The following is a 27910-nucleotide window of genomic DNA, read 5'->3' as shown; positions in this document are numbered from 1 at the left end:
ATATCGTCTCGGCACACTTGACAACAAAGAACAAAATGAAAAATTGTCTGCAAAGTTGCAATGTAAGGATAGAGAAATGCATGTCAAATAGGGTATTTATGTGTCTTCCTTTCCAAGTGGTTCCCATAAAAAGAGACTTGTATTTATAGATATTTATAAAGATATCTATACGCCGTTAGGACATAGGGACTTGCCTTGCTCAAGTACAGTTACTAATGAGGGAACGCACAGTCTAGAAGGACAAGTTGGGGTATGTTTATTCCGAAAAGCTGGGTCACATTTTGATTGGAAACTGTGCATCTACACTAGCAGAGGGTTTATGGGAGACAAAAAAGAAGAAAACTTCTGATATGAGAGTGGAGTTATGCCCACTCTGGGAATTAGCCAGTTCACATAACGAATGTTCCCATGAAAGGGAAATGATGTGGAGGAGGTAAAGAATAAGGAGGCTTATCCTGACATTATTGCGGTGGAGTGGGCCTCATGACTTTGAAGAGAAAAGCGACTGGCAATTCCCAACTCCTTCAATTAAAGTGAGATTTCTTTCATTCTTCAGAGTCTCTTAAAAGATGCCAATTACTGGGGCGCCTGAGTGGCTCAGTGGGTTAAAGCCTCTGCCTTCGGCTCAGGTCATGATCTCAGGGTCCTGGGATCGAGCCCCACATCGGGCTTTCTGCACAGCAGGGAGCCTGCTTCCCCCTCTCTCTCTGCCTGCCTCTCTGCCTACTTGTGATCTCTGTCAAATAAATAAAAATAAATAAATAAAATCTAAAAAAAAAAAGATGCCAATTACTTCCTGCATCGGTCCTTTCTAAACTCTCTTATTAATAAGATTAATTAATGCTACTTAGTATTTATTGAGTGTTTACTATGCGCTAAGGCACAATGCAGTGTTCCCTGCATACAATACTTATTTAATCCTCACAACCTCAGCAGATAGAATCTCTTAAAATCTCCACTGAGGGGCACCTGGGTGGCTCAGTCGGTTAAGCAGCCAACTCTTGATTTCTGCTCAGATCATGATCTCTGGGTCATGAAATTGAGACCCACACCAGGCTCCCTGCTCTGCTTAAAGATTCTCTGTTCTTCTGCCCCACCCCTGCTCACAAGCACAGGTGTGGCTCGCTCTCTCTCTGTCTCTCAAATAAATAAGTAAAAACCTTTGTAAATAAGTAAGTAAAATTAAACCTCCATTGGAGGAACCCATGCTCAGAGAAGTTACCTAATTTTTTTATGGTTGCCCAGCTGGTAAGAGCCAAAACCCACGGGAGCCATTCCCAATACCTTCCTCTTGAGCGCTAGACTATGCTGTCTCCTTTAAACTGTTTTTGCACGTATGTGTATAGGGGAATAGGCAAAAATTAATTTTCTCCTGGATAAAGAGAAATTAATATCTTTGAACCTGTCCAAAAAGATTGAATTTTCATAGAAATTGCTGCAGTAATAATGTCATTGATGTCTCAGTAATAAATTTTATTTATTCAGCAAAATTTAAGTTTTAGCTGATGACAGGACCCGTGGTTTGCCAAAATAAAAGTAACAATTGCAGCAACAAAAAAAAATGACTTAAGGGAAACTAATTGGTACTGTGAAAAATTTAAGAAAATTGTAAACTATTGAAAATGCCATATACATTGCTTTCCAAAGTTTAGACTTGCCTCCAGTTCTTTCCTCAGCTGAAATTAGTAGGCTACATACCATATATGGACATTGACCGGTGAAAAACAGTGTATAGAAGACAGGTAATTAGTAGCTGCAAAGTGAGTGCTCAAAATGCAAGAGGTAAACATCTGCACACACTCTTCTCTCACCCACAAATAAAGAAAAATTACTCTCTGCGTAATTTGCCTTTGAAAAGAGCCAGCGATCTATTATTTTTCCCCAAACAACTTGCAGTTTATCTTAGGTGAGTTAAAGATTGTTCAGTTCTGTTTATGGTCTTCCCTGGCGTCTTGGAGAAAACTAATAAGAGGAAGACCCAATATATCTTACGTAATTACTTACAAGTCTGATTCTAGAAATTTTTCTTAAATATTAAATTGTACACAGAGGCAAAAGCAATGAGGGCAGCCCAGAAATGCTACTCACTGGTATTGATCAGATCTGTAGGTTATTGTTATGGCATCCCATAAGCCATATTGTTGCCATATTGTTATGGCTTCCTGCCCACTAGTCTTGTTAGTGTTATACAGACATCACTTTAATCACAGTCATAACCAAGTTAATCCTATCAATGTAAAGATCCAAATATTCATTAATGTAAAAAATGTTTGTGTTACAATTTTTTATCTGTTAATGTTAAGAGCCCCCTCCGGGTAGTTTAGTTCCCAAATCAGGGTGCCAAAACGGACCGGATGATTTTTAAGTCTAGGAAATCCAAGTGAATGAGGTTATGCTTCTGTCAAGAGTGCAGATCTAAAGGAGACGTGCGCTACCAACAGGTGTAGGTGCGTGGTCGGCGGATGAAATCACACCGCGTGCAGAGACCACAGAGCCCCTGTATCACACGCGGAACAACACGCATCTCTTTGCGTAGACTGTGGACATGCCAAAGTCAGGGAGTCAGCGCGCTGTCTGCATTCTGAGTTTTCCGCGGCTCCTTCCACTATGTGCATGTTGTCCACCGCGAGGCGCGGAATTCTAAACTGAGGGGGGAATACCAAATATTTTTCTATCGGTTATCTTTACAAAGCTTTGTAGGTTATAATGGCTCTTTTCCAGCAATGCAGGCTTGATGAAATGGGGTTTATCTCATAGCATCTTTTCCATGAGTCTCTTTTTTTCTGGACTGACAGAAATCAAGAAAATATTTTTTCACTCCCTTGGAATGTCTTAGGGTAGTGTTCCAAACTGAAATCCAGTATTTTGCTGGGGTAGGGCGCCTGTAAGAAGCAATGTATTTGTACAGATAATTTGTTTACCAAATTTCCCATCTATAAAAAGGAATAGAATATGTAAATTTTCAAAAAAAAAAAAAGCTGGATCGAAACAGGTTTTCAAAAATGTATTGCCCATATTAGGGGAGCAAAATCCCTTCCAAAAACACGTGCACACAAGTGAGCACACGCACACTCACACCGACTGTTTTCCTCACTTTCTAGTTGTTAAAATTCAAATTCAGTGACTCTTCCAAACAGGATGAAATATTTGAGATGTTTTATTCTAATCTTAGAATGAGAATTCTTATGGGGAGGGAGAACCTAAAGTGGGGGGGTCCAAGTAAATTGTTTTATGGCGTTTAAAATTAGATCTCTGCCATAATCCTTTATGAGAAGGCATTCAGTAATCGACAGTGTGTACCAATTAAGGAACATCAAACCAATGGGTGTGCGGCGTGCACACTGATTTGAACAGTTACTGATTGGAATAAATGGATTTAATATGTACTTATTTGCAGACTGTTGCTTTCCTGTCATCCTCCAGGAACTGGTAGTGAATAATCTAAGAATGATACCTACTTACAACCTTAATGAGATACTAATGTGAATCATTTTTTAAGTCTGGGTTATAAAGTATAAGGAAACACACACTGCTAAATAAAAATTTGTCCTCGATTCCAAGGACGTTGCGGTAATCGCCATAGTAAAGACTATGTCTGTGTTTTATTATGTACTCATCTGATTGAATTATCCTCTCTTGAAGACAGGTCCCTAAGATTTTATTATTGTAATTAAACTGAGAAACATTTCCAGCTTCTGGATTCCATGCTATTTGCCTGCGTCTAGGCTCTACGTAGGCGTGAACTCAGTGGCCCAGTGAAAATACTGTACTATTTAACATGCTCCAACCAATCATATTGTCGATGGTAGAAACAATGTGAATAGAGTAGTTCATAACGATATACACCAGCAACTACGTATACATAAACTATTTGTATTTTTCCCTTGTGAGCTGTCTAATGGATATATAACCGACTTGGTTTGGCCTTGTTTCTTCTTTGTGATTTTAAGAATTTTTTTTTTTGACACTAAAAGAAAAGCAAATTTGGCATTGATCCCATTCTGTGTAGCCCTCCAAATATCCCAGTTCTTCCCCAAAGCAGAGATATATCCTCCTCTGACCTCTTCTTTAAATGAGCAACCTTTTTTGGGACTACCACTCAAAAGACTTCTCTTATGCAGAATTTATACCTTAATGAAACTACTTCTGTTCTTTTATTTTTCAAACTCACTTGTTTTAATTTTTTCTTGGTTTTCCCCTCTCAGTTTTAATATCTTGCCTATTGGTTTTCCAAACTTTGGGTTTTGAGAACAGGTTACAGCAATTCTTTTTTTTTTTTAAGATTTTATTTATTTGTTTGTCAGAGAGAAAGAGCACAAGCAGGGGGAGTGGCAGGCAGAGGGAGAAGCAAGCTCCCCACTGAGCGGGGAACCCCATACAGGGCTGCATCCCAGGACCCTGAGCCGAAGGCAGCCATTTAACTGACTGAGCCACCAGGGCATTCCCGGTTACAGCAGGTCTTATCATAAAGTTTTCTTTAGTCTACATAAGGTACTCTCACATTTATGAAGCTGTGTCGATAGATTAATATTTTAAATTAGTTTGGATTTTAATGTTACTTCCTGGTTTCTCCCTTTAATTGTCAAATTTGAATTAAGGATTTCTACATTTTTTTTTCATCTTATTTTTTCAAAGTTGAATTAAGGATTTCTACATTTTTTATCTTATTTTTTCATGCACTCAAGTAAATTTATTGGCCATTCCAAAAACAGATGATGCTTCTAGTCTACCTTACATAGGTACATAGTTGTGATTCTTCTGAGTTATGACTATAGCTGATTTATTAACTGCATGGACTTTGGTCACAGACTACCTGGTTGGAATTTTGGCTTTACCGCTTCCTAGCATTTTGACCAAAAGTTATTCCACTACCTCTTTCTTCATTTGTGAACTAGGGAAGTTAACAAAGTACCTATTACCCCATAAGGTGGTGAAAGTTAAGCCTTCTCATGTAAAATGTTTAGCATCGTTTTCAGCACTTAGTAAGAACAATAAACGGTAGTTATTGTTAATACTGTTGTATGTAGTTAGGAGGGATGGGTTGAAAGAGGGGAAAGAAACAGATGCTTGAAAGAGAGCAGAAGGATTTTGGGAACGAGGTTTTGCTGGCATGTGCTTCTGAAGAGCAGCCTCTGTGTTATTCATAGAGTTTCTTCAAAAGCTCCAACACATGTAATAAGGACATTTCATCATTTTATTCAGCAGATATTAAGACTCCCTTATGAGCCAGGCAGTGGGAAGACAGGGATTAGCATGGCCTTGGAGTTTATACTTCTCATGGAGACGATTCACACATTCAGAGTCATATGTCTCTATATCATGAAAGCCTTAGACTTTTACAGAATCTCTTATTGAACTGGTCACAGCTAGATTCTTGTCTTCTCCTTTCACATTGACCCTAGTGTTCATGCTCCTAGACTTCTTCCATGACAATGACTCGGTGAGAAAAAAGGAAAGAGTCCGATAACTAAAAGACATGGAGGGAGGTGGGTGCCCATAATTTTGATAGAGCAGCAGATGAGCTAACAATATGTAGGTAGACTTTCCAAAAAGTTACTCTTCCTTTCTAGAGCACGTACTAGGAATTAAAAACTGTTCAAGATAAATATGACCAAGGTCCCACCTACAGGACTCCAGATCCTTACTACAGGGTACAAATGAGAGCAGAATAGTTTGTGTCCATCTCCTCCCATCTTCCCTAAAACACAGAGGGGAATAAAGGGCATTAGAGGCTTTGAAAAAAGAAATAATTCTTTTTAAAAAGAAAAATCTAGAGGGGAGTGTGTGAAAAGGAACAGTACTTCCCATTTGCTTGGGTGATACAGGAGGTCTCTGGGCTATTCGTATAATAAAAATATTCTTGATGACCCAAACTTTCCAAACTTTCTTCCCCATCGACAGTTGCACGGAATCTTTGCCCACCTGAACCAGCAAGTAGACCATGGACTTCCAAACGCATGGGCTAGAAACCCGAGCAGTCATTTCATCCGTTAGGTTCTAGAGATGACTGTGTGTCTGAATGTATTTTGGAAGAGAGATAATACAGACCAAGAACTAGCTCCGACATTTAAAAGACACTCACCCGCATTCTGCAATTTCAGTTAGACCCACCTGGCCATTTCCCATGGAAACCATGTAGAAGACATCTAGGACGACAGTAGAACGGTCCTCTGGCTTTGTAGCTATCTACTTAAATTTGTGTTAGGTCAGAAATAATTCCAAAGTAGCTCTGAGCAAGAAGAGGTGTCGTGACCGAGTCGGTGCCCTTACATACACTGGCTCTCCCTCCTCAGTCTCTCCATCTGTATTCACTGTATCAACTGTATTTATATCAGTGTTGTGTGGAGGATTAAGTGGGAGCCTGCTAGAGAGGGTTCAGAGCAGTATCTGACACAAAGTAAGCCTTTATTGTTATTTTCAGGGAGCAGAGCGAGGATCAGAGTACTCTAGGCGCTCCCCCTGCATTCTTCTGAATCTGGTCTGGACCCGGACCAGAGCTAGAGATTTGGGGATCATTAATACATCAGCCTGGTGCTCACAGTCTGCAATTTGTAGGACCGGAGCCCATGGAAGAGCTGAAATCACAGACAGCATTTCGAGCTGTGAACACACCTGCATTGTGTCCTGCGGGTGGTGGTGGCAGGGGAAGTCCTTAGCTCTCACCACTTTTCTCAGAGATGTGAGACCCCGGAAGGATTAAGAATCACTCTCTTACAGGAAATACGGTAATACCGACCCCCTGTGTCCCACCTGGGTCTTTTTAAAAGATAAAGAATTGAAACTCCAGGGAAAGTGTTTTATGAGCACATTTTACTGGAGAATAGTTTTTTTAAGGGGTTCCATTTTATATGTGTAGCAACTGATGTTTCTAAGAGTTTTCTTCTATAAAGCAAATTTAAAACTTTCGGTGAGTAGGTCTAATAGGAAGGACCTTGTTTTAGTGTCAGAGCACACTCATTAGTTTTCAGAGAAGTTTTTTTGCAGCTTAATGTGCATTTCAGCCATTGTTAGGTATATTAATTTTTAAATATGCTCTATTATTTTTACGATTATTGTTCCTAATGGCTTCTTGCAACATGCCTGCATTTTTCTGATAATTTCCTGTAGTGGCTTATATAATGATGTTTTTATTGTTGCAATTATTATTCTTAATAATTATTTGAACCTCATCTATTGACATCTCCTTTTAGCATCTTTATCATCTAGAACAAAGCTTTTGTGGTATTATCAGAAATTTTAATCTTCGAGGACAAAATATACATGGTGTTTTTTGAACCCTTTCTGTCTTGGTTTGAAACAATTAGCCTCAAAAAAAAGAGAGAGAGAGAGAGAGAAGGAAGGATGGAAGAAAGGAAGAAAGGAAGAAACTATCAGTTACTCCCTATGCTATAAAATGCAGAAATCTTGGTATCTCTTTCTCAGTACAAATCCTATTCTTCCGGTTGGTTTTAACTGTTTGCAACATTTGTGTTCAATATTTTTAATATTTAAAGTGTTATCTAAATGTTGACCTGCTATCTATTTTAAATGTATTTGCTAATTTCGTCTCCACTTTTGTTTTTCTTCTGACCCAATGACAAACCTATCTTTACCTGTAATCAGCCGCTGTTTTGGGTCATTGATTCTGTTTGCTAACATAACAGAATGGGCTGGATTATTTCTAATAATCCTCCTTTAAAACTACTAATCCAGATCAGAATTAATTGCATTCCTTATTTTGGTTGTGTTAACTGAAGTGGACCCAAAGTTAAAGGAAAAGGCTCTCCAACTATGATCAGTGTGATTAATTTTTATGAATTAAGAATTCCTTCAAAAATACTACCCTGTCTGGATCAGAAACTCCTTTTTAAATAAGGCACTCTGTTTATGTTTAGGTCATCAACTTGAGCTATTAGGAATCTCTACTAGATTATATAATGTTCATAAGGGATCACTGAGAAATTGCATGCATGATGTTAAACCATAGTACATTTTTATTTTAACGTTTGAAAATAGAGTTATTTTCATTAAGTTCTCATTTCAGAGCCGTACCTAAGAGTGTTTCTTCTTCACCTTAATTTCCCCTGCAATATATGGTCAATTAGTTGTAAACACTTAACGTTTAAATGCAATTCAGGAGCCTCTAACGGAATCCTGTGGCAACGTGAAGAAGCCTTTTATATCCACAGTACAGATGTGTCAGAAGCTTTTATGGTTTTGTTTATGCAGACCTGAGTGGCTGAACTGCAGGTTCAAGTTTAAATCATTCTGTGACGAGTTCGGCTATCACTTGCATGTGTCAGTAATGAAAAATTATCAACAGAAGCATCTTTGAGAAACAATTTTAGATCATTAAAGATGTATGAGTTTTGACAAAGCAAGAAGATTTCAGGCTTATTTAGAGTATATTAACATCTCTGCACTGAGCGAGGGGAGAGAGGTATGGATGCCTCTGTTCGAGAGGAAAGGTATAGCCTGCTTGTAACTTCATGAAAGATTAAATGGACAGGTACGGGAAGAGACTTTGGTCTTAATCCTGGCTGTTCCTAGGGAACCGTTGTGAGAAATGTGGCTGCTCCAGGACGAATCCTGAAAAGAAACAGGATCTTAGGAGAGTCTGTATTTCATCATAGATTACCTACGCAATACGCCGCCGTCCAGCAGACGTATAGTCAAGGGCCCCTGGGTAATCGTTCTCTATAGAATCTATGCATACCTTTTTATAGTGTATTAAATTTGCTCCATTTACTCCAAGATTCTTAATTACTTCCCTTTTTTGCTTATTTACGAGACGTTAAAGTTTGATAAATAAGTAAATACACAAGTGGCTCAAGACAGAAGGGGAGGGGAGCAGGATTTTGGTGGGTTTCTCTCTCGGGTTGAAGAAAGATAGCATCAGAACACACAAACACGGTCCCTCCATGGCTTCCGTGTTGTCCTTTTTGCCCTCAGCCACGCAACCCTTACAAAACTACTTCATTAAAAGCAAACTTTTAAAAATTAGCATGATTTTCTACGTCTCCCCCCCCAAAAAAAGTTTGTATATTTGTAACTCTCATCGTTGTAAATTTCCCTACTTCTTTAGTAAAAAGAATTGATTCCATTTGTCCCGCTTGGCTATTAAAGTATAATCTGCAGAAGGATTCGGGCGGGTATGTTCCAGATAATCTGTGAAAGGTAGTGTCAGTTGCCCTGTGCACTGCTCTTGAAAATGCTGAGTATTTCCTGGAATCATGACCACATTTACTGAATCGGGACTATATTGCCATTTTAGAAGATAACGAAGTGCATCTCTGTCGTGTGATGTGAGTCTCCTGTCCACCGCGGCTACTCGATTTGCATGTAAATTCTGAAAATTTCCTTGTCCCATGTGACACTTCTGAAATGTCTGTCTGTTCTTTTTTCCTTTTTAATTTCTCAAGCTCACTATTTGGATAAGATAGTTAAAGGTACTGTATACTCGCTCTTTGTTGACATATCTACCTATATATCTCGATATAACTGTGTATCAGACTGTTCTAGGTTTGAAAATAGACTGTTTCTCATGCATATTTTTGTAAATTATAAATCAGGCTTACATTATGTGAAATGCCTTGGATTTAAAGTATCGAGACTTCAATGTCCGTGTCTCATTTTTATAATTTTGGGTTATCACAGATTTCATTCCTATGTAAAAGCATTAGTTTTCACTGGAACCAAAAACTGAAGATAACAGTACATTTGCTGTTTTTTGTTTATTTTATTTTACTTTTATTTTTCTGCCTTAAGATCTTCATTGTTGGCAATTCAGCTAATGAGCTTTAAATTCTCTCTTGAAGAATCACCAATGCTCACTCTCTTATCACAGAATAAGAAATTGTCAATCTAAAGAAGATTCTGGTTAATATCTGTTGAGAGAAGTCTCATCCTTATATGGAAACTTCTTTGGCTACTTCTAAATGTTTCAAAATATATGTGATATCATAATTTCCGTTCTGTTCTTTTCTGAAAAACAACAAAATTACCATGCACTCTGCAAAACAGAAATGATAACATTGCTCAGCAGAAAACAGCAGATTCTCGTCTCTTCAGTTCTCGTAGAAATAGGTGGAAAATGTTTTTTCAGAAGAGAAAATTCCCTCTCCCTTTCTCCTCAGATTACCTATTTTCTATTCCTTGTTTGTGCTTTTCATTAGAATATGAAAATATTCATGGCAATATCCAGGCTTTCGTATAATAACTCTCGTGTCCATGCATTCAGCTGCTATGCCTCTTTGTCAGTGGGGCGATTAAATCTTCCTTTTTCGTGAAAAACAAAACAAAAACATCCAGAAGGAAAACTCACCTTTAATGTATTGAAAATCCATAGATACAGATGGTAATTGTCTGAGAGAAAAGAAGCAGCAAAATTAATCTTATCCTGACCTGATGGTATCCATAAATATAATTTCATTTTCCCCTACCACAAGAGACTGTCAAAATAGTCTTCTTTCTCCTAGCTCTAATCTTAAGAGACAGAACGTCTCTTTGAGATATTTTCCTTTCAAGTTCCACAGTGGAAGAGGGGAAGCCAATATATGAATAATTCTTTCAAAACGACATAAAATAAACATCTTTAAATAGATCATTCCCTTCAATTTTGTCACCGAAACAAGAGTAGCATTCTGATTATAAGAAGCGGGATAACAAACCCCCGTCGCTCTAGCAAATATTTTTGGCTCATAGGTATTTTATATCAAATTATAAAGAATTGCGTCCAAAGAGATCTGATTAACAGCTAATTATTCTTATTCCATTTTGGAGCATCTATATCCTTGTTTCTGACAGCGTCACATCACACTCATAGACTAGAACACCAAACTCTACCTGAGTATCATCCTCATAAACAGACCATGTTGGCTGCATGCCAGATATCATCAGCAGGAAGTGGCAAAAATTGTTTTTTTTTTTAATGTCATGTTAGACTGAAACAATTATAGATTTTGGATATATTAAATTATTTTAATCGTTTCCCAAATTTTCCCTCCTTGCCCATAAAAGCAGACAAGATAGGATATAAAGGTAACAGCATAAAAGCCTTAGGGAGATTGTCACAAAATATCACTCTTCGCTCTCTGTCTTGAAGCACGTCACTACCGTGTTTTTGTTCAGTCTATCAATGTTTTATTGTGGTCCTTATGGTATTTCATTTTGTCCGTCCTAAGTAATCAAATATGCACAGCTATTACATTTAGTTGGAAATCCTGTCGGTCCTGTCCCATCCGTATGCAGCCTGAATCCTGATGTTTGTTAGAATAGATGCTAAGCTGCTTCACTATTTCCTGGGCTTTGCTTATTCTGTGAAAAGGAATGTACTCTTGGCATAAAGTATAGTCATCAAGACTGGCCTATACTTTGTGCAGTTACTTAATGCACTGTAATTTCACATGAATGTACGGCAACTCTGAGGCCAGATAAAATTAACGTTCTCTTTTTAACATCGTTCCCATCCTCATCGCCACTTTCACGCTTTTGAATTTAGAGGGAATTGTTTAAAGCAACAAGGTGCTTTAAGAAGGCATGTCCTAATGAGCGGCCAGTGATGTCTGCAACTGATTAAAAATCAATACCAGGGATTCTAAAATTATCTCGCCGAGATGCTCTTTCACACCAATCAACCTTGTTGCTTTTGCTCAAGAAAAAAAAAAAAATTAAGTTAATTTTGTCTGGCCCGCGGCTAGTTAGTGGATCGTTCTATATATTTCTGTCCTGCACAGGTAAGTGGTGTCTCAAGGGTCAGGCCAATCAAAGATGCCACTTGGATAAGAACTAGATTCCTTAGAGACTGTTGCTGTTTCCATCCATGTGCAATTACAGTATTTGTGCTGTTTACAAAGGCCTGTTCCCACTAAGTGTCCCTTATTTGTTTATTTTGGGTGCGAAAACGTTCCATACTCAAATCACTTGTGTTTTCCTTCTTTGTCTCCTTTGACAGAGGGTTGTCCTGGGCTGTGCAACAGCAACGGAAGATGTACCCTGGACCAAAACGGCTGGCATTGTGTTTGCCAGCCAGGGTGGAGAGGAGCGGGATGTGATGTAGCCATGGAGACTCTCTGCACAGACAGCAAGGACAATGAAGGAGGTAAGAAATGCTGGCTGTAACAACAGGTGTGTGCCAGACCACAGGTTTGTACGTTACGAAGCTATCTGGTGCCCCCGAAAATCTGATCCCCCTAGATTAGGCTGAATGAAAAATGTGTGAGTGCTGATCGAGTGATTTTTGCTCCCTATTTTCCCCGAAACAAATGCAAGATCGTTATCATTCAGGGAAAAGGCAAGGTCATCCAGCTCCTGTATAATGTTCATTGTCCTCCGTCGCGTTTCCTCATCTCCAGATGACGATTCTCCACATCCCGGTATATACGGCCCTGTGAATTGGGAGCTCTAAAGCAGTATTTTAATACCTAAACATTCCAAACGTTTCAGGGCATTTCCCAAGCTCTTCTGATGAAAGCACGGGTGGGAAAAAAATAGTGAAGAAAACGGCGTCTTTGAAGCCGTTCTCCGGTGTCTATTTATCCTAAACGTCACAGCCTGCTGAAAGATTGGGACAGCCCACCCCGGGTAGGCCCCATGGTTAAGAAGTAGTTCCTCCTCCTGTTGTGCACAGTTTCATTTCAGAGATTAAAGAGGGGCAGCTGGTGATTACTTCTCTGGTGATGACATGGGTGTCCCTCGTAGCTGCTCAGTTGGGGTGTGCATTTAGGCCTGAGTTTTTACAAGGGACTTAGTTCCTAAGCTTCCCTTCCTCTCTCTCTGCCTGCCTCTCTACCCACTTGTGATCTCTGTCAAATAAATAAATAAAATAAAATAAAAGATACTGGGTAGCATTTCCGTCAGCTGTTTTGTCTCAGCATGGCCTGTAATGGTGAAAATGTTCGCCGCCAGCAATGCCTGAACTTTAGGGTGGTTAAAGTGGATCCCTGTTCCTTGGTTTGTGAACATAGTCACTTCTTCAAAACCAGAGATACTGTTCACCCCTAACTTCTTTAAAAAAAAAAAAAAAAAAGTTCCTCGCTGGGCCTCGGTGGCCACTTGCTCTGTTTCCCCACCTGCCTCCTTCGTTCCACCTGCTCTCTGGGAATGCCCACAGGAGCCATATAGGGTTGTGAAGAGTGCAGGTGTTGGAGTCGGTTCTTCACCCTACCTTGGACCCTTGTGACTTCACAATTGCTTCATCTATGAAACAGGAACAAAGGAGTTTTTGAAAGGGCTAAGCGAGAGAATGTCGGTACTTAGTACATTGTACTTAGTACATCGCCAGGCAAATAGTATGTCATTAGTAGCAGCATCTTGGACTCCCATTTTTCCTTTTGCTTTCGTCTTAGTTGGCTGAAATTCATAGGAGGTTGTCAGGGAAGATGAACAGTCTTTTCTTTCCTACATAGAGTGGATCTAACTACTGTTCTTTGGGAAGCAGAGGGACTAAAACCAACCCTCAATCCCCCCCACAACGATTCCACCAATGCACATGCGCACATACTACACCCGCACGCACATGCGCACATACTACACCCGCACGCACATGCGCACACACTACACCGCACGCACATGCGCAGAATATGCCTACCATCTTTTTCAAACCAGATGTCTGTCATTTTCCACACAACGCACTGCCATTCTCCCCTTTATAACAAACTGTTCAGTTTCATATATATATATGTATATATATATATATATATTTTTTTTTTTTTTTTTTTGAAACTTGGGCTGTCAGGAAACCTGAGCCACAAATTTGAGCCAAAGCTTCTTTGCCTTTTCCTCCTGATAGATATGGTGGTCCTTAGCCCTCAAAGCTTTTCCTACTAGTAATACCTTGTTGCCTCAACACCCACCCACCCCCACCCCCGCCCCTTAACTGCACGCTTTGTAGAAATGGCAGCATTAATTCTCCGACCGCAGCCCAGATGGCAGCTTTCCTCATTGCTTTTACCCAAGAAGCCCCTGCCCCTTTGTTTTCTATTGCCTAGGGAGGAAGGGGAGCTTCTTTCCCTCCTTGATCGTATATTCCAGATTTTGTCTTCTGAAAGGAGATTACATTGAGGAGGTTACAAACTCTCTCAGAGGGAAGCAAACTGCAGGGCCAGGTCTGCAGAGACGTGGAGGAGTAATTTAGGGGCTAATTAACTCTTTAGTGTTGTTACCAGCTAAGGAGGGTTTTCCCTTGCCTCCGAATTTATCAGCTGTGAATTGGCCTGTTCCCCCTTTGTTTATTCTTATTAGCATGAAACTATGCTATCTCCAGGCTCCACTCTCCAAGGGGAAATCTGAGCAGATAGAAGACCTCCTGTGGATTCTTTCCTTAATCTCATATAATTTGTATTCCTGTCCCTAACCTAATTTTGCTGATCTTCTGAGAAGGAATCTCAATGCCAGCTTTATTATACCCTGAGATCATAACCCTGGTGCCTTATAACCTAAGCTAGAGGGTTGCTTGAACTTAAGCATGGACTGTATGAATAAAGACAGTATTTTCTACACCAAACCCCAAATCAAGGCACGTAATCTGGCCATTAAGGCTGCCGTTGTCCCTATATGAGGTCAGTAGAGCAGAATATTTAAACTAAGGCCCATACCTAAAATTTCATGACATATGCTAATTTGTGCTGGGATAGAACCATTGTTCAAAGGAAGTTTGTTGTCAAATGGTGAGATTGCCAGAAAGTATCCAAGTAGTTTAACATGTTAAGTGACTAAGGGAGGAAGAACAAATGAAGAGGTTGATTTGGCCCTAACTAGCACGTCACTCAAACAGCTACTAGACCCGTCTGAGCAACATTGTACAACAAGATCTTTGTTTAAAAAAATAAGGGGCACCTGGGTGGCTCAGTGGGTTAAGCCTGAGCCTTCGGCTTAGATCATGATCTCAGGGTCCTGGGATGGAGCCTGGCATCGGGCTCTCGCCAGCTTCCCCCTCTCTCTCTGCCTCTCTCTCTGCCTACTTGTGATCGATCTCTCTCTCTCTGTGTCAAATAAATAAATAAAATCTTTTTTTTTAAAGATTTTATTTATTTATTTGACAGAGAGAGATCACAAGTAGACAGAGAGGTAGGCAGAGAGAGAGAGAGAGAGGGAAGCAGGCTCCCTGCTGAGCAGAGAGCCCGATGCGGGACTCGATCCCAGGACCCCGAGATCATGACCTGAGCCGAAGGCAGCGGCTTAACCCACTGAGCCACCCAGGCGCCCTAAATAAATAAAATCTTTAAAAAAAAAAAAAAGTTGCTTATTATCCCCAGAACTGAAGAAGATACATTAAAAATTTTTAGAAGGGACATCATATTTGGGGAAATAATTATATTTTTTTCTTAGACCAAGTGTCTTCCTTCCCCTCTAAAATGTACTTTCTCTTTACCAAATCTGGCTTGCCTCCTCACCACTGTCTAAGACTACAAATCCTCAACATCTGCATCTCACTGAACAGGTGCACCTCTTTGACCATGGAGTCCCATTTCTCCTTCATGTCTCTAAAATGTGTAAGAAAAGGCAGTCTTAGGAAGGGATTTGGTATGAGGCATGGAAGGAAGAGACTACCAGTGAAATGCAATAGGGAAATTTATCGGCAGCCACTCCCTCCTTTTTTTTTAAAGTAGGCTCCACACCCAGTGTAGAACCAATGCGGGGCTTGAACTCACAACCCTGAGATCAAGACCTGAGCTGAGCTGAGATCAAGAGTCGATGCTCAACTCCTGTTCAGGTGGGCCTTGTTTCTTTGAGGCTCAAATAAACAAATTTGTCATGTACCCAGGGTCACCAGCATTTCAGAACTGAGGGCAGTCTTTGACCCACGGTAAAGGCCCTGACAAAGATCCCCACTCTGTATGGAATCAACCAGATACCTCCCCAAACTGCTTCTCAAATCTAGCTCTGGGGTCCAACAGAGGCTGTTGGCACAGAGCCTCTGGACAAAGGCAGGCAATGAAATAGAAGATGCTTAAATCACACAGCAGAAGTTGGAAATGAATGGTCAGTTGCCAGACTGGGTAATTGTGTGTGACATGTCCCAGCCTCACCATATCCTGCCCTACTTGAGAAAGCTTTCAGGGCAGAGAATCAGCAGAGCATGCCTAGCCCTGGCTTATCAATATTTCGTCTACTCCTTCTGCACCTACAAAGTCAGCCTCCCTCTGGGCCAAGCCATTCCCTGTTCATGTTCCAGTGCTCGCTCTGATGGTGAAGTTGCTAAGATCAGAGAAAAGGCAGGCCAAGAGCTGGGAACTGGTCACCATTAAGTACAGTGTGACTGGGACTGGAGTGTCAGACCGTGAGCCTCAGCTGCCTCGTTCTGTATCTACTCGAGTGTCCCCCTTAGTCAGCTTCTGAAAATGGCCCCGTCTGTGTCCCAGCTTGCCCAACTGCGGGCTCCCGCCTCCCCTCCGCAAGGACATCCCTAGTGTTTATTATTCTCACCAGGAGAGACTCTTTGGTGGCGCACAATAGCAATTCCATTCAAACGGTCTTAAGCTTTAAAAAAAGAAAAACTTATTAGCTTATATAACTGAAAAATACAGAGAGAGCTGCGCCTAGGTGTTACCACAGTGGTAACAGAAATCTGGGTTAATTCATCTGTCAGCTCTGCTTTCTTCCACGGTGGCACTGTTCTCTCTGCCTGTCTCTTCCTCAGAATGACCCCCAGCCGCTTGGCTTCACATCGCACAGCTTAACAACCCCGTCCAAGGAGACAGCCTTTCTCCATGGTTGCAGGAAGCCTGGGTCTGAGCCTGACCCTCATCGGCTTGAATTATGTCCCATGCCCAAAGAACAGTTGACATTCTATCGCTAGAAGAAAGGGGTATGGATGCAGGATAGGCAGAAAAACAGATTCTACCGCAGGAATATTATAGCTGTTCACAGCATTTAGTTATGTTCTGACCAGAGAATATAATCCAATAACAACTTCGTATAGCTCATAGACTTCTGTCACTCTCAGGAGGAAATCTTCTTCTATTCCTTCTCTCCTTCTTTTCCCCAGAATTATAGCCTTCTCACATGAGAACAAGAAAAGCAGCGCCGAACCTCCATACGCTTTCCAACCCCCAGGATGGCAAAGCACTCTCCAGTTCCCCCTACATTCTTTTATAAGCATGGCTGTTTTTTTGCGTGGCGTGCCCACTGAGAATCTCATTCAGTAGAGGGTTTCTTGATTTTAAATAGCTCCCCATATGGTGGCCCCACTATGCAAGTATCAAAATGCAAAAACTTGCCAGAGGCAATTCTACCTTTATAGCAACTTAAGATGCTTATTATCAAGACAGTTTCTTGGGGTGTCTGGGTGGCTCAATCAGTTGAGCATCGACTCTGGATCTCAGCTCAGGTCTTGATCTCAGGGTTGTGAGTTCAAGCCCTGCATTGGTCTCTACACTGGGCGTGGAGCCTACTTTAAAAAAAAAAAAAATTTTTTTTTCAATACATAAACAAGATGATTTCTCCAATATATGTTATCATTGTTACCATGTTCCCATCTTCCTAGTTAGAGTGCCTTTTGACATCTTGCTTCCCCTGTCTGGTCCTCCAATGGAGAGCTCCCCTGTAGGTTCTTAACGCATGGGATTCAAGTCCGCTTTTAGAGATTGGGTAATTGAGGACACAAAAATACTAACCTTTATGCAAGAATAGGGACATGCCAAAATACAGTGCCAGGAATGATACATCTTACTTGTAATTAGATAGTTTTTTATTTTTTGGTTGGTTTTTTGTTGTTCGGGTTTTTTTTGTTTTGTTTTAGTTTATTGGTTGTTTTTGTTGTTGGTGGTGGTAGGGGTTTTTTTGTTGTTTTGGGGGGGTTGTTTTTGGTTTTTTGGGTTTTTTTTTGTCCTTCAGAAGTGTTAGTTTGTGGGGATATGTCAGGAAAATGGACCTAGAACAGACTTTTTCTTTTTCTTTCTTTTTTTTTTTAAGTAGAGGCTAATGACAATAGAGGAAAAGCACAATTCAACTGAGGTTATTCGAAAATTAGAAAGATAAAAACAGGAGAGAGAGGGAGACAGAACACAAACAGAAGTTTCAGACGGCAAGAAAATGTGGGAGTGCGCTAGCAGTAAAACCCAGAAGTGGAAAAATGAATGAAATGTTAATGTAAGCAGCAGAATGAGTAGGGCGAGTGGGCAGGGCCATCTAAGTTTGGAGATTACCAGATGAAAATAAGGAAATGTTGGAAAATAGATTCCTTAAAAAGTTCTAGCAGGAAGATGGGATTACTGTGTTCTCTAAACACATATTAAAATAAAATTTAAATAAATAAAATAGAGCGTACCAGAATTGGGAAGAAAGGCACGGGCGGGGGGGGGGGTAGCTTAAAAAACAAGATGAAGAAGAGGAAGAAGCAGCAAAAGGAAAGGAGGGAGGAAAGAAGGAAAAGAGAAAAGAAAAGAACAAAAGGATTATAAGAGATCATAAGCACTTCGCAAGAAAAGATTCCAGGTATCAGAACACAGGAGTGGCACTCAGAGTCTCAGAGCATTAAAATATATTTTCCTGGTAGATCATAATCTGGGGGGGAAATTACTACGCATTTGAAAGACTCTACAGGCTCCCACTTTAGGGGAGAGACCTGGGTTCTTCTGAACCCTTTTGCTCTGCACAGAATTTTTAGAGCAATGTCAATTGCTTTCAAAGAAAGTGAAGTCCAGCCTGTGCCCTCCGATGCAAAGCACCCCAGTGGCTGCGCAGTGGCACACAAGGAACACGGGGTTTTACTGCTATACCGGGATAAGATTGAGAGGGAGAGAAAAGTCAAAGCCACAGAGGCTGGAATTAAATGTCCTCTCTATAATTTACAACCAGTACCAGTAGCTGCTACTTGAGGTTTCAGAATATAGAAACGGGCCAGACACGGGATCCAGGTCTCCTTGATCCACGTGTCTCCGCCTTCCGGAGGTCTGCACTCATGGGGAGAGTTGGTAGCAGTAGCCGCAGTGTACAAAGTGCGTTCGCATTGTCGAAGAGCTGACTGCTATCAACAACTTGCTGTGTATGTTTTTGCTCCTCCTTAATGAATTTATAGGCACATTTATGTTTCTAAACTTAAATGGGATAGATGCTGTCTAAATTTGATTCTGCCAAAGAATGTATCTTTATTATTTTTATTATTATTATTATGTTACACTTGTTACCATACTGTACATCATTAGTTTTTGATGTCGTGTTCCATGATTCATTGTTTCCATATAACACCCAGTGCTCCATGCAATCCATGCCCTCCTTAATACCCATCACCAGGCTCACCCATCCCCCAGCCTCCTCCCTTCTAAAACTATCAGTTTGTTTCCATATTCTCTCATGGTTCGTCTCCCCCTCTGATTCTCCCCCGCCTTATCTTTCCCTTCCTCCTCCTAATGTCCTCCATGCTATTCCTTATGCTCCACAAATAAGTGAAACCATGTGATAATTGTCTTTCCTTGTTTGATTTATTTCACTCAGCACAATCTCCTCCAGTTCCATCCATGTTGATACAAAAGTTGGGTATTCATCCTTTCTGATGGAGGCATAATACTCCCTTGTGTATATGGACCACATCTTCTTTATCCGTTCGTCCATCGAAGGGCATCTTGGCTCTTTCCACAGTTGGCGATTGTGGACATTCCTGCTGTGAACATTGGGGTGCATGTGGTCCTTCTTTACATCTGTATCTTTGGGGTAAATACCCAGTAGTGCAATTGCTGAGTTATAGGGTAGCTCCATTTTTAACTTTTTGAGGAAACCCCACACTGTTTTCCAAAGTGGCTGCACCAACTTGCATTCCCACCACCAGTGTTCTCCATAAACTCTCCAACATTTGTTGTTTCTTGCCTTGTCAAGTTTTGCCATTCTAACTGGTGTAAGATGGTGTCTCAGTATGGTTTAGATTTGAATTTCCCTGATAGCTAATGATGTTAATGTTTTTTTCAGGTGTCTGTTAGCATCCATATGAACAGACACTTCCCCAAAGAATCTATCTTTTTAGAGATTTTTTTCAAGCCAGTACACAGAGGTCTATCTCGTATTTTATAATAGAAATGCAGATATAGTCATTAATTTTACTACTACATTAATAATAATTATTAATAATAACCTGGTTGTTTCTTTTTTTCTTTTTTTGCTCTTAGTGTAAGACAAATATGTAGTACATCCTTCTGTCTCTGTGTATATCTGCATATAAATCCTTCTGTGAATGTACAAGTATTTTTTTTTAAAGATTTTTATTTATTTATTTGTCAGAGAGAGAGAGAGAGAGCGAGAGCGAGCACAGGCAGACAGAGTGGCAGGCAGAGACAGAGAGAGAAGCAGGTTCCCCGCCGAGCACGGAGCCCGATGTGGGACTCGATCCCAGGACGCTGGGATCATGACCTGAGCCGAAGGCAGCCACTTAACCAACTGAGCCACCCAGGCGTCCCACAAGTATTTCTTTTAGACAGATTTTAAGAAGTGAAATTTTTAGGTCAAGGGGTATTTAAATTTTTAATTTTCATAGCCAAATCCCCCAGCAGATGGTTTTACCACTATGCCCTTCATCAGTACAAGAGTGTTTAATTTCTCCATGTCTGCAGTCTGTACATAATCATCCTACCCAAACAAAATTGTCCAACAAGTGAAAAGTAGGAATATTGCTTGACGGGTGGAAATGATTCCATTTTAATTGTTTTAGTTTACATTTCTCTAACTACTGATTCGATTGGTAATCATTATATATGCTTCTTGGCCATTTGTATTTCTTCTTTTGCTAATTGTTTATTTCTCTTGCCTTCCCCCCCCCCCTTATTAGTGGCCTGACTTTTCCTTTTAATTTTTAGGACTTCTTTATATATGTTACTTATTAATTCTCTGTTGGCGTGTTGTAGATATTTTGTCCCAGGTTTTCATTTCTCTTTTCACTTTGTTGATGTGTCTTTCACATGCAGCAGTTTTCATTGATATGAGATAAATTTTGACAAGGCGTATCTTTTCAGGAACTCTGGGTTGTGTGTCTTCCAAAAGAAATAGGGCCTTTTCCCTTTGTAAGATTATGTAGTCTTTCATATCCTTTCTTCTAAAGCTTTTTTATAATTGTGTGGTTGGTTCATGTCCAGTTAATCAAGAACATTTGAAATAACTGTTGGGGTGAAAAAGAAACCAGACTCCAGGGTAAGCACAGTGCTGAGTGTTGGAGAAGGGTAAGGAAAGAAAACCAAGAGGGTGTTTGCTACATCTTCAAGACATCATTTTGATCTGTTTCAATCCAACTATGTCTAGGAACTGAATCCATTCTTCCATTCCTTCAACAAATACATAGTACACTGACTTCATGCCAAGACGTGTACTAGATACTGGGGATGCGGTGGTAGACTCAGCTCTCAAGGACCTTCATGAGCCATTGCCTGAGCCGCTGGCTGAAGGAACGGGGAGAGGGCCCGGGGGTCCAGGGAGTAGGGGGTTGGAGAACAGGTTAGAGGTCTCTAGGCAGAGGAAACAATAATGATGAAAGCTTTTAAAAGCCACCGTAAAGAGTTCTAACCATTCAGAAGGCAGCAGAGGCCAAATAAAGGATGTATCTTAGCTAGAGAAGTGAAGTCATCACATCTGATTTCTACAGAGATGACTCTGCCGGAAGTGTAGAGGATGAGTAGTTGGGACAAGGCTGAGACCCAGGAAACCAACTATTGAAGAGATCTTGTTGAGAGATGAGCATGGTGTCCTGAAGGGCGGTTTCAGTGAAATGGAAAGAAAGAGACTGATTCAAGAGATATTTGAGGTGAAGAAAAGAAGGACCTGATAATTGATTAGGTAGAGAGAAAAAGGAAGAGAGGAGTCAAGGATGACTCAGTAGGATGAGTAGAGATGAGTAGAGAAGGATGAGTAGAGACTCAGGTCTCTACTTTGAGAGACTTGATGGGTAGAAGGTGGAACCATTCATCAACTAGGAAATACCGAAGAAAACAACATGTTTAGAGGAAATTAGATATGCTGTGTTTTAGACCCCACTAAGCCTTCGGTGCCCATATAATATCCAAATGGAAATATCTGGAAAGCAGTTTGTGGATCTGAAGTGCGAAGAATGATTAACCTAGACATATGTGAACATAGAGATAAAACCCACAGAGAGATACACACACAAAAAAAACAAGAATAGAAAGTCAAACATGATTCCTATTCAGTAATAAATTAATTTCATGCATGTCACAGAATGGTGACTTTAAGAAGTAATGAAAGGTTTCCCTCTCCACTTTGAAAATTCTGAAGTCTACAGATAAATTATTCCATCAGAATTTCTATCTCTACCTCTAACTTGGAATGGGGGAAAGGGGCTTCCAAATCCTGCGGGAAAGGGTGGTGGACTTTAATTATCTTTTGAGTAAAAAAAGAAAATACCTTAAAAGAAAATGCATGAGGACACCTGGGTGGCTCAGTAGGTTAAAGCCTCTACCTTCAGCTCAGGTCATGATCCCAGGGTCCTGGGATTGAGGCCTACATCGAGCTCTCTCCTCAGCAGGGAGCCTGCTTCCTCCCCTCTCTCTCTCTCTCTGCCTGCCTCTCTACCTACTTGTGATCTCCGTCTGTCAAATAAATAAATAAAATCTTAAAAGAAAAAGAAAATGCATGACTTTTTATCCAGTCAGTAAATTAAGGTTTTGAAAAACAGGTTCAGCTATCCATAGCTACTTGAAAGCAGCATGTGAGTTTTGACAAGCAGATCAAAGCCAGCATAGGGATAACCTAGGAGAAGACCTGGAGTCAGAAGTTTTAATAATCTGGCAAAATATGCATTGTCTGAATTGCCAGAAACAACGTCAAGAATGATTGGAAGAATACAAGGAAAGAGAACAGGGTAGAAACATTAAAGTAAGACCAGAGATGGCAAGCTATGACCTCTAGGGCGAACGCTGTTTTTGTAAATAAAGTTTTATTGGAACACACCCATTCATTTCTATAATGTCTACAGCTACATTTAGCTCTGTAAAGGTGGAGTTGAAAGGCGCCACAGAGACTGCATGGCCCACAGTCGAAATTATTTACTACCTGGCCCTTTGCAAAGTAAGTTTGCCAACCACTGTTAGAGTCCCAGAAAGCCTAATGTAAGATGAGAACCTGTTTTGGGATGATAACTAGGGCTATAATGTTCAGGATTGAGTGGATGGAAGCATCCACTAGATTATCTGCTTTCCATCAAAGTACCACTCATATTGCAAAGAAAGAAAGGCTCTTAACTGATCACTGAATTTATTATTCAGTAGGTTTTGCGCATTTATGATTTTTTTTAGATTTTTCATGATTAATTCTATTAGATATGATGTCTATACCAATATAAATTTAAACCAACTGAATATCCCTGGTACTAAAAGGAATCTCAATGATTTGGGGAAGCTTTTCCACAAAGACAATTTTATTACCATGTACATTTGAGCAAGTGGGTAATCAAGTTAGTTGTATTAGGTAGCCCTAGCTATGTAAGCACAAAGAATGAAAAATGTTTTCTCAAGTTATAGGGATCCAGATTCATAACCATCCGTCACTTGCTTGGGCAAGTTACTGATAAACTCTGCAGAAAAATAACAAACTGTATGTCCCTGCATCTTGGCTGTTGAAAATGAGATTCTTTGTCTGATTGATGTTAGCAGAGAGTCTTGTAAAAATGCATTTCCAGCTGATTAGTTCAGAAGGTGTCAATCTCTTGCAGTCTTATGACCCGCAGACGACACGCCAGATGTACATTTGCTTTTTATAAACTAACAAAGATGAATGACTACATGAGAGCATTCCTCTTCGGCAACCTATTGCCTAAAGGAAGATACTGGAGTTGTGGCGTGGTTGGGGGGGAGAGGACGAGGGCATCTAACCTTTAATTTATAAGATTAACAGAGATAAAATATAATACAATACAATACAATAATTGGAAGATCTTTCTCTAGTGAGTAGTTTCTATTTAGGTTAAAGAATGAATGTAAGGGGAAAACCTGCAAGAATGTAAAATATTTGTGTTAAATGATTCTCCCAACCATATGCACACCCATTCAGAAGTCATGGAGTAAGAACTCTTAAATATATCTTAAAACACATAATTGAAGATTCCTTATAGTCTTGATATATAATCACGGATTGTTACTGAAGGGGTTTTATTTTTTAATTGGTTTCTTTTGAAGCCAGAAATGATACTGGAGCATTAGTTCAATAGTCTACTACTTTAAAAATCCTAGTCTTAATAACTATTTCTATTTCTTTGACAGAGAGAGAGAGAGAAAAAAATACAATGTATTGCATTATTATAGCTTCGTGAAAAGTAAGCCTGTAGCATAGTTTTATCTTTTTTCCAGAAATACGGAGAAACATTGAGATATTTTTCATCCTCATGGCCTTTTGGCTAAGAAAGTAGTATTTTGATAAATTTACATAAAATTTCAAAGCTTAGTTTCATTTGATTTGCTTAAAACATGATTTAAATTTTTATCAAAGGAATAAAACTACACTTTCAAATAATTAACACATTTTTCTAAAATATTTTATTTATTTATTTGATAGAGAGGTCACAAGTAGGCAGAGAGGCAGGCAGAGAGAGAGGAAGAAACAGGCTCCTCACTGAGCACAGAGCCTGATGTGGGGCTTGATCCCAGGACTCTGAGATCATGACCTGAGCCGAAGGCAGAGGCTTAACCCACTGAGCCACCCAGGTGCCCCAATTAACACATTTTTTTAAAAAATGTAACAGACATCTACATAAAAGTTATGTAACTATCATAAGGAAACAATATATAGGAAGATCTGTCTGTCAGAAATTTGGACTCGTTTTGGTAACAAATTAAAATATGAATGTAAAAGGAGTCCAGCACCCTAAATTTAATTCAAGTATTCATGTATTAAGCTTATTTTTCAACTACAAGGGAAATAGTGAAGGGATTTTTAGTTGTTGTTGGTAGATAAACTAAGTCTCTTTCGGTATTAAGTGACAGAAACCCACACAGGTATAAGGAAGAAGAGAATGGCTTGTCTTCTGCAACTGAAAAGCCCAGGATCACAGGTTCAGCTTATTGCAAAAACCCTAAAGATGTCACAGTGACCTCTTGGTTTTCTCTCCAGCTCTTGGCTCTGCTTCTTCGATGGCTGCATTGCCTGGGAGGTTCTCCTATAGGGGCAGCTGGATTGAGGCAGGAGTCCCAACCTCACAGCCTTACAGCTCCAACTGTTGGGGGCGAGAGAGGGATCTCAAACGGTTCCTGAAATTGACTCCACATAGACAAGTTGGGTCAAATGGACACTTCTGAACCAAACATGAAGGGGACAATGCACAGAGGCCGAGCGGTGGGGATGGGGGGATATGGAAATGAAAGTGTACAGCTGTTGCCCAAAGAAGAGGAAATGAGTTTTGGGAGAACTCACAAGTGTTCACTACAATTCTGCTTCAGGTGGGCAAAATGACTTAAGGACACTGATCCAGGGCCTCTCCTCTCTTGTTTCTGACCTTACCTGTGTTGTTGCTGACCTACTTTTAGACTGGACAACATAACTCAATTTAGTCTATTTTCTTGCATCTGGGTTTGCTGTCAGATAATAAAGCAGCAAACTTATATTCTATTAATAAGAGTGGCCTAAAGCCAAAACAGCTTTGTGGCTAGTGCGGTGTGTGTTTTTTTTTTTTTTTTTCCAAATAGAAGTTATTAGAAAAGCCCTTGTGTAAATAAAATATGTAGGTCAACTAGATATTTTCAACTGAGTTTGCCATAATAAGGTCACACTAAGGCTTGAGACTTGGGTTTGAAGATTTTAAGACCATGTGTCCAGTCTCTCAAGAACGATTTAAAGTCTTCAGAAACTAATGTTTTTATTAATCGATACTGAGAAAAGTCATTGCCAAGCAGATCAAAATCCATGTATGAGCTGGTCAGTGAGAGAATGATCTTAAGGGATAATGCCACTAAGTCATTATAACCTGACACTTTTGTCCACTAATGAGTTGGTTTATATGTTTTGAACAAAACGCGTACATGGGCCGTGGAAGGTGGTTTCCTTTTGATGTTCCTGGAGAAGGCGCTAGCAGATTCTTTCTATCCAGTGCACTTTTCATGTCACCAGCACTGTAGGTCAGTTTTCTTGTGGTAGGCTTCTTGTCATTTCCAGTATAATGACTCACTTAACATTTGTAACATTTTGAAGTAACACCTCCATTTTCGTGGCCGTCCTATGAAGGGCTCAGGGTCCTGTTCAACATTTGAGGAATGCCTTCACTTTATCTGGAACATACCTTCCTGGGGAAAGCTATGTTCTTGAAAAGTGTTTGGCTCATCTCACCCATTGTACCTTGAATTGTATTAGCTTCACTTCACAGACATTCATTTCCTGACCTTTCCCCCAATTTTAGAACTTCACCCTACATAGGTCCCAAACCACGGACCCATGGTGCTGCCTGTGTTAACTCCGGCTGCATTTTTCTCTACAATAGAGAAGGCATCCGTAATTAGACTCAAAACAAATCTGTAGTCCTTCCTACTCCTAATAGATTATTACAATCAGCAATTTTTTATTTCTTGCTCAGAATCCGTCGTCTCCAATCCAAACATTGACTCCACGTGAAAGAGGCTGCCAAGTCTTGTATTAATATTTTATCTGTTTCCAAAAAGCGTGCCTCATAGAAATCACTCTCAGAATCCAGGAAGAGTCACTGGATCTGAAAGAAAACAAACCAACGAACAAAACGCGTACCAAGAGGAATTCTCTGACCGGCTTGCACTTCTCTCCGCAGATGGGCTCGTTGACTGTATGGACCCCGACTGCTGCTTACAAAGCTCCTGCCAAAACCAGCCTTACTGCCGCGGACTGCCTGACCCTCAGGACGTCATCAGCCAGAGCTTGCAGTCCCCCTCGCAGCAAGCGGCCAAGTCCTTCTACGACCGAATCAGTTTTCTTATAGGGTCTGATAGCACCCACGTCATACCCGGAGAGAGCCCTTTCAATAAGAGGTTAATGCCTTTTCTCCTTCACGTCCATCTGTAACCATGTCACCAGTAGTTCCGTGCACGTTAGACGAAATGCTGAGGACTGTGAATTTGACGAGCGAGCTTTCCCTTTCAACGCAGTTTTTCCTCTTTCGGCAAATTCCTCAGCAAACTTTGCATCTCGGGCGTTTTTGACACAGTTCACGTACTTTGTCGATTTCAGTACCTGAGCGGTAACAGGACATCCCATTAAGGAGTCAATAAATTTTCATTTAACTAGTTGATTTTGTTAGCACAGTTGGAAATGTTTCAAGAGAAGCAGTGAAAAGACCCCAAAAGGCAAAACAGAAGTGAGCTTTTTTTTTTTTTTTTAGCTGAGCTCGCTAAATAATATAAATTATGAATTAATGTAATGGAACCGCTAACGGCATGGCAATAAGATTGCATAAGCTGTTTGACTGGTGCTTTACAGAGCAGTAATGACCTGAAAATAAACCAGTAAGTGAAAGCAGGTGTCTTGTGTCTCGCTGAGTAAAAGAAGATGATTTACACTAGAACTCCTGGATCTGCCGTAATTTAACAGCATTAATGCAGTTAGACCCAGCAGTTGATTAAAAGTTGTTGCACAAATGTGCCTTATTGCCCCTTTAAATCTTATACTTCTTGGTCCCTGCAGATTTACGGATTGCCTTGGAATTAATTGGAAGGTATACTTTTCTTCATGTAAGCGCCAGATATATGACTTATGAAAAAGCGCATTTTATAATTTTAAAAAATCCATCTCTAAATTACGGGTCTTGATAACTCTCCAAAACCCAGATTGCAACAAATTAAAACCCCGGGTAAACACCAGGCATTTAGAGACTGTGAATTGTGCTGAATTAAAAGGGGGCATTGTCTTGGGACTCCTTCAGGTCTGGTTTTTGTGAATAACAAGTGTGTGTGACCGTGTTATTTTATGCTTAGGTTGAATTATCTCTAAATCATGATAACGCGGGCCCAAGAAGACGAATGTTCGTTTTAATTCTTCTGCTTTTCCC

The 27910-nt window shown here is 40.2% G+C and overlaps 1 protein-coding gene across 4 annotated transcripts in view; it reads left to right on the top strand.

The window, feature by feature from the left end:
- TENM3 (teneurin transmembrane protein 3) overlaps positions 1-27910 on the top strand; it is a 598389-nt gene that overhangs the window by 511664 nt on the left and 58815 nt on the right. For 2 of the 4 annotated variants that reach the window (XM_045997095.1, XM_045997092.1), the window contains 4 exons: positions 9402-9428; positions 10999-11019; positions 11933-12079; positions 26678-26894. In XM_045997095.1, the coding sequence (XP_045853051.1) occupies positions 9402-9428; positions 10999-11019; positions 11933-12079; positions 26678-26894 (412 nt within the window). The remainder of the gene's footprint in view (positions 1-9401; positions 9429-10998; positions 11020-11932; positions 12080-26677; positions 26895-27910) is intronic. The other 2 variants (XM_045997094.1, XM_045997093.1) reach the window with 1 other exon arrangement.

The sequence above is a fragment of the Meles meles genome, chromosome 2 (assembly GCF_922984935.1).
Source record: "Meles meles chromosome 2, mMelMel3.1 paternal haplotype, whole genome shotgun sequence".
In the NCBI taxonomy this organism is placed as follows: Eukaryota; Metazoa; Chordata; class Mammalia; order Carnivora; family Mustelidae; genus Meles; species Meles meles.
Note: the sequence above shows the minus strand (reverse complement) of the source record. Positions and strands in the feature narration are given on the sequence as shown.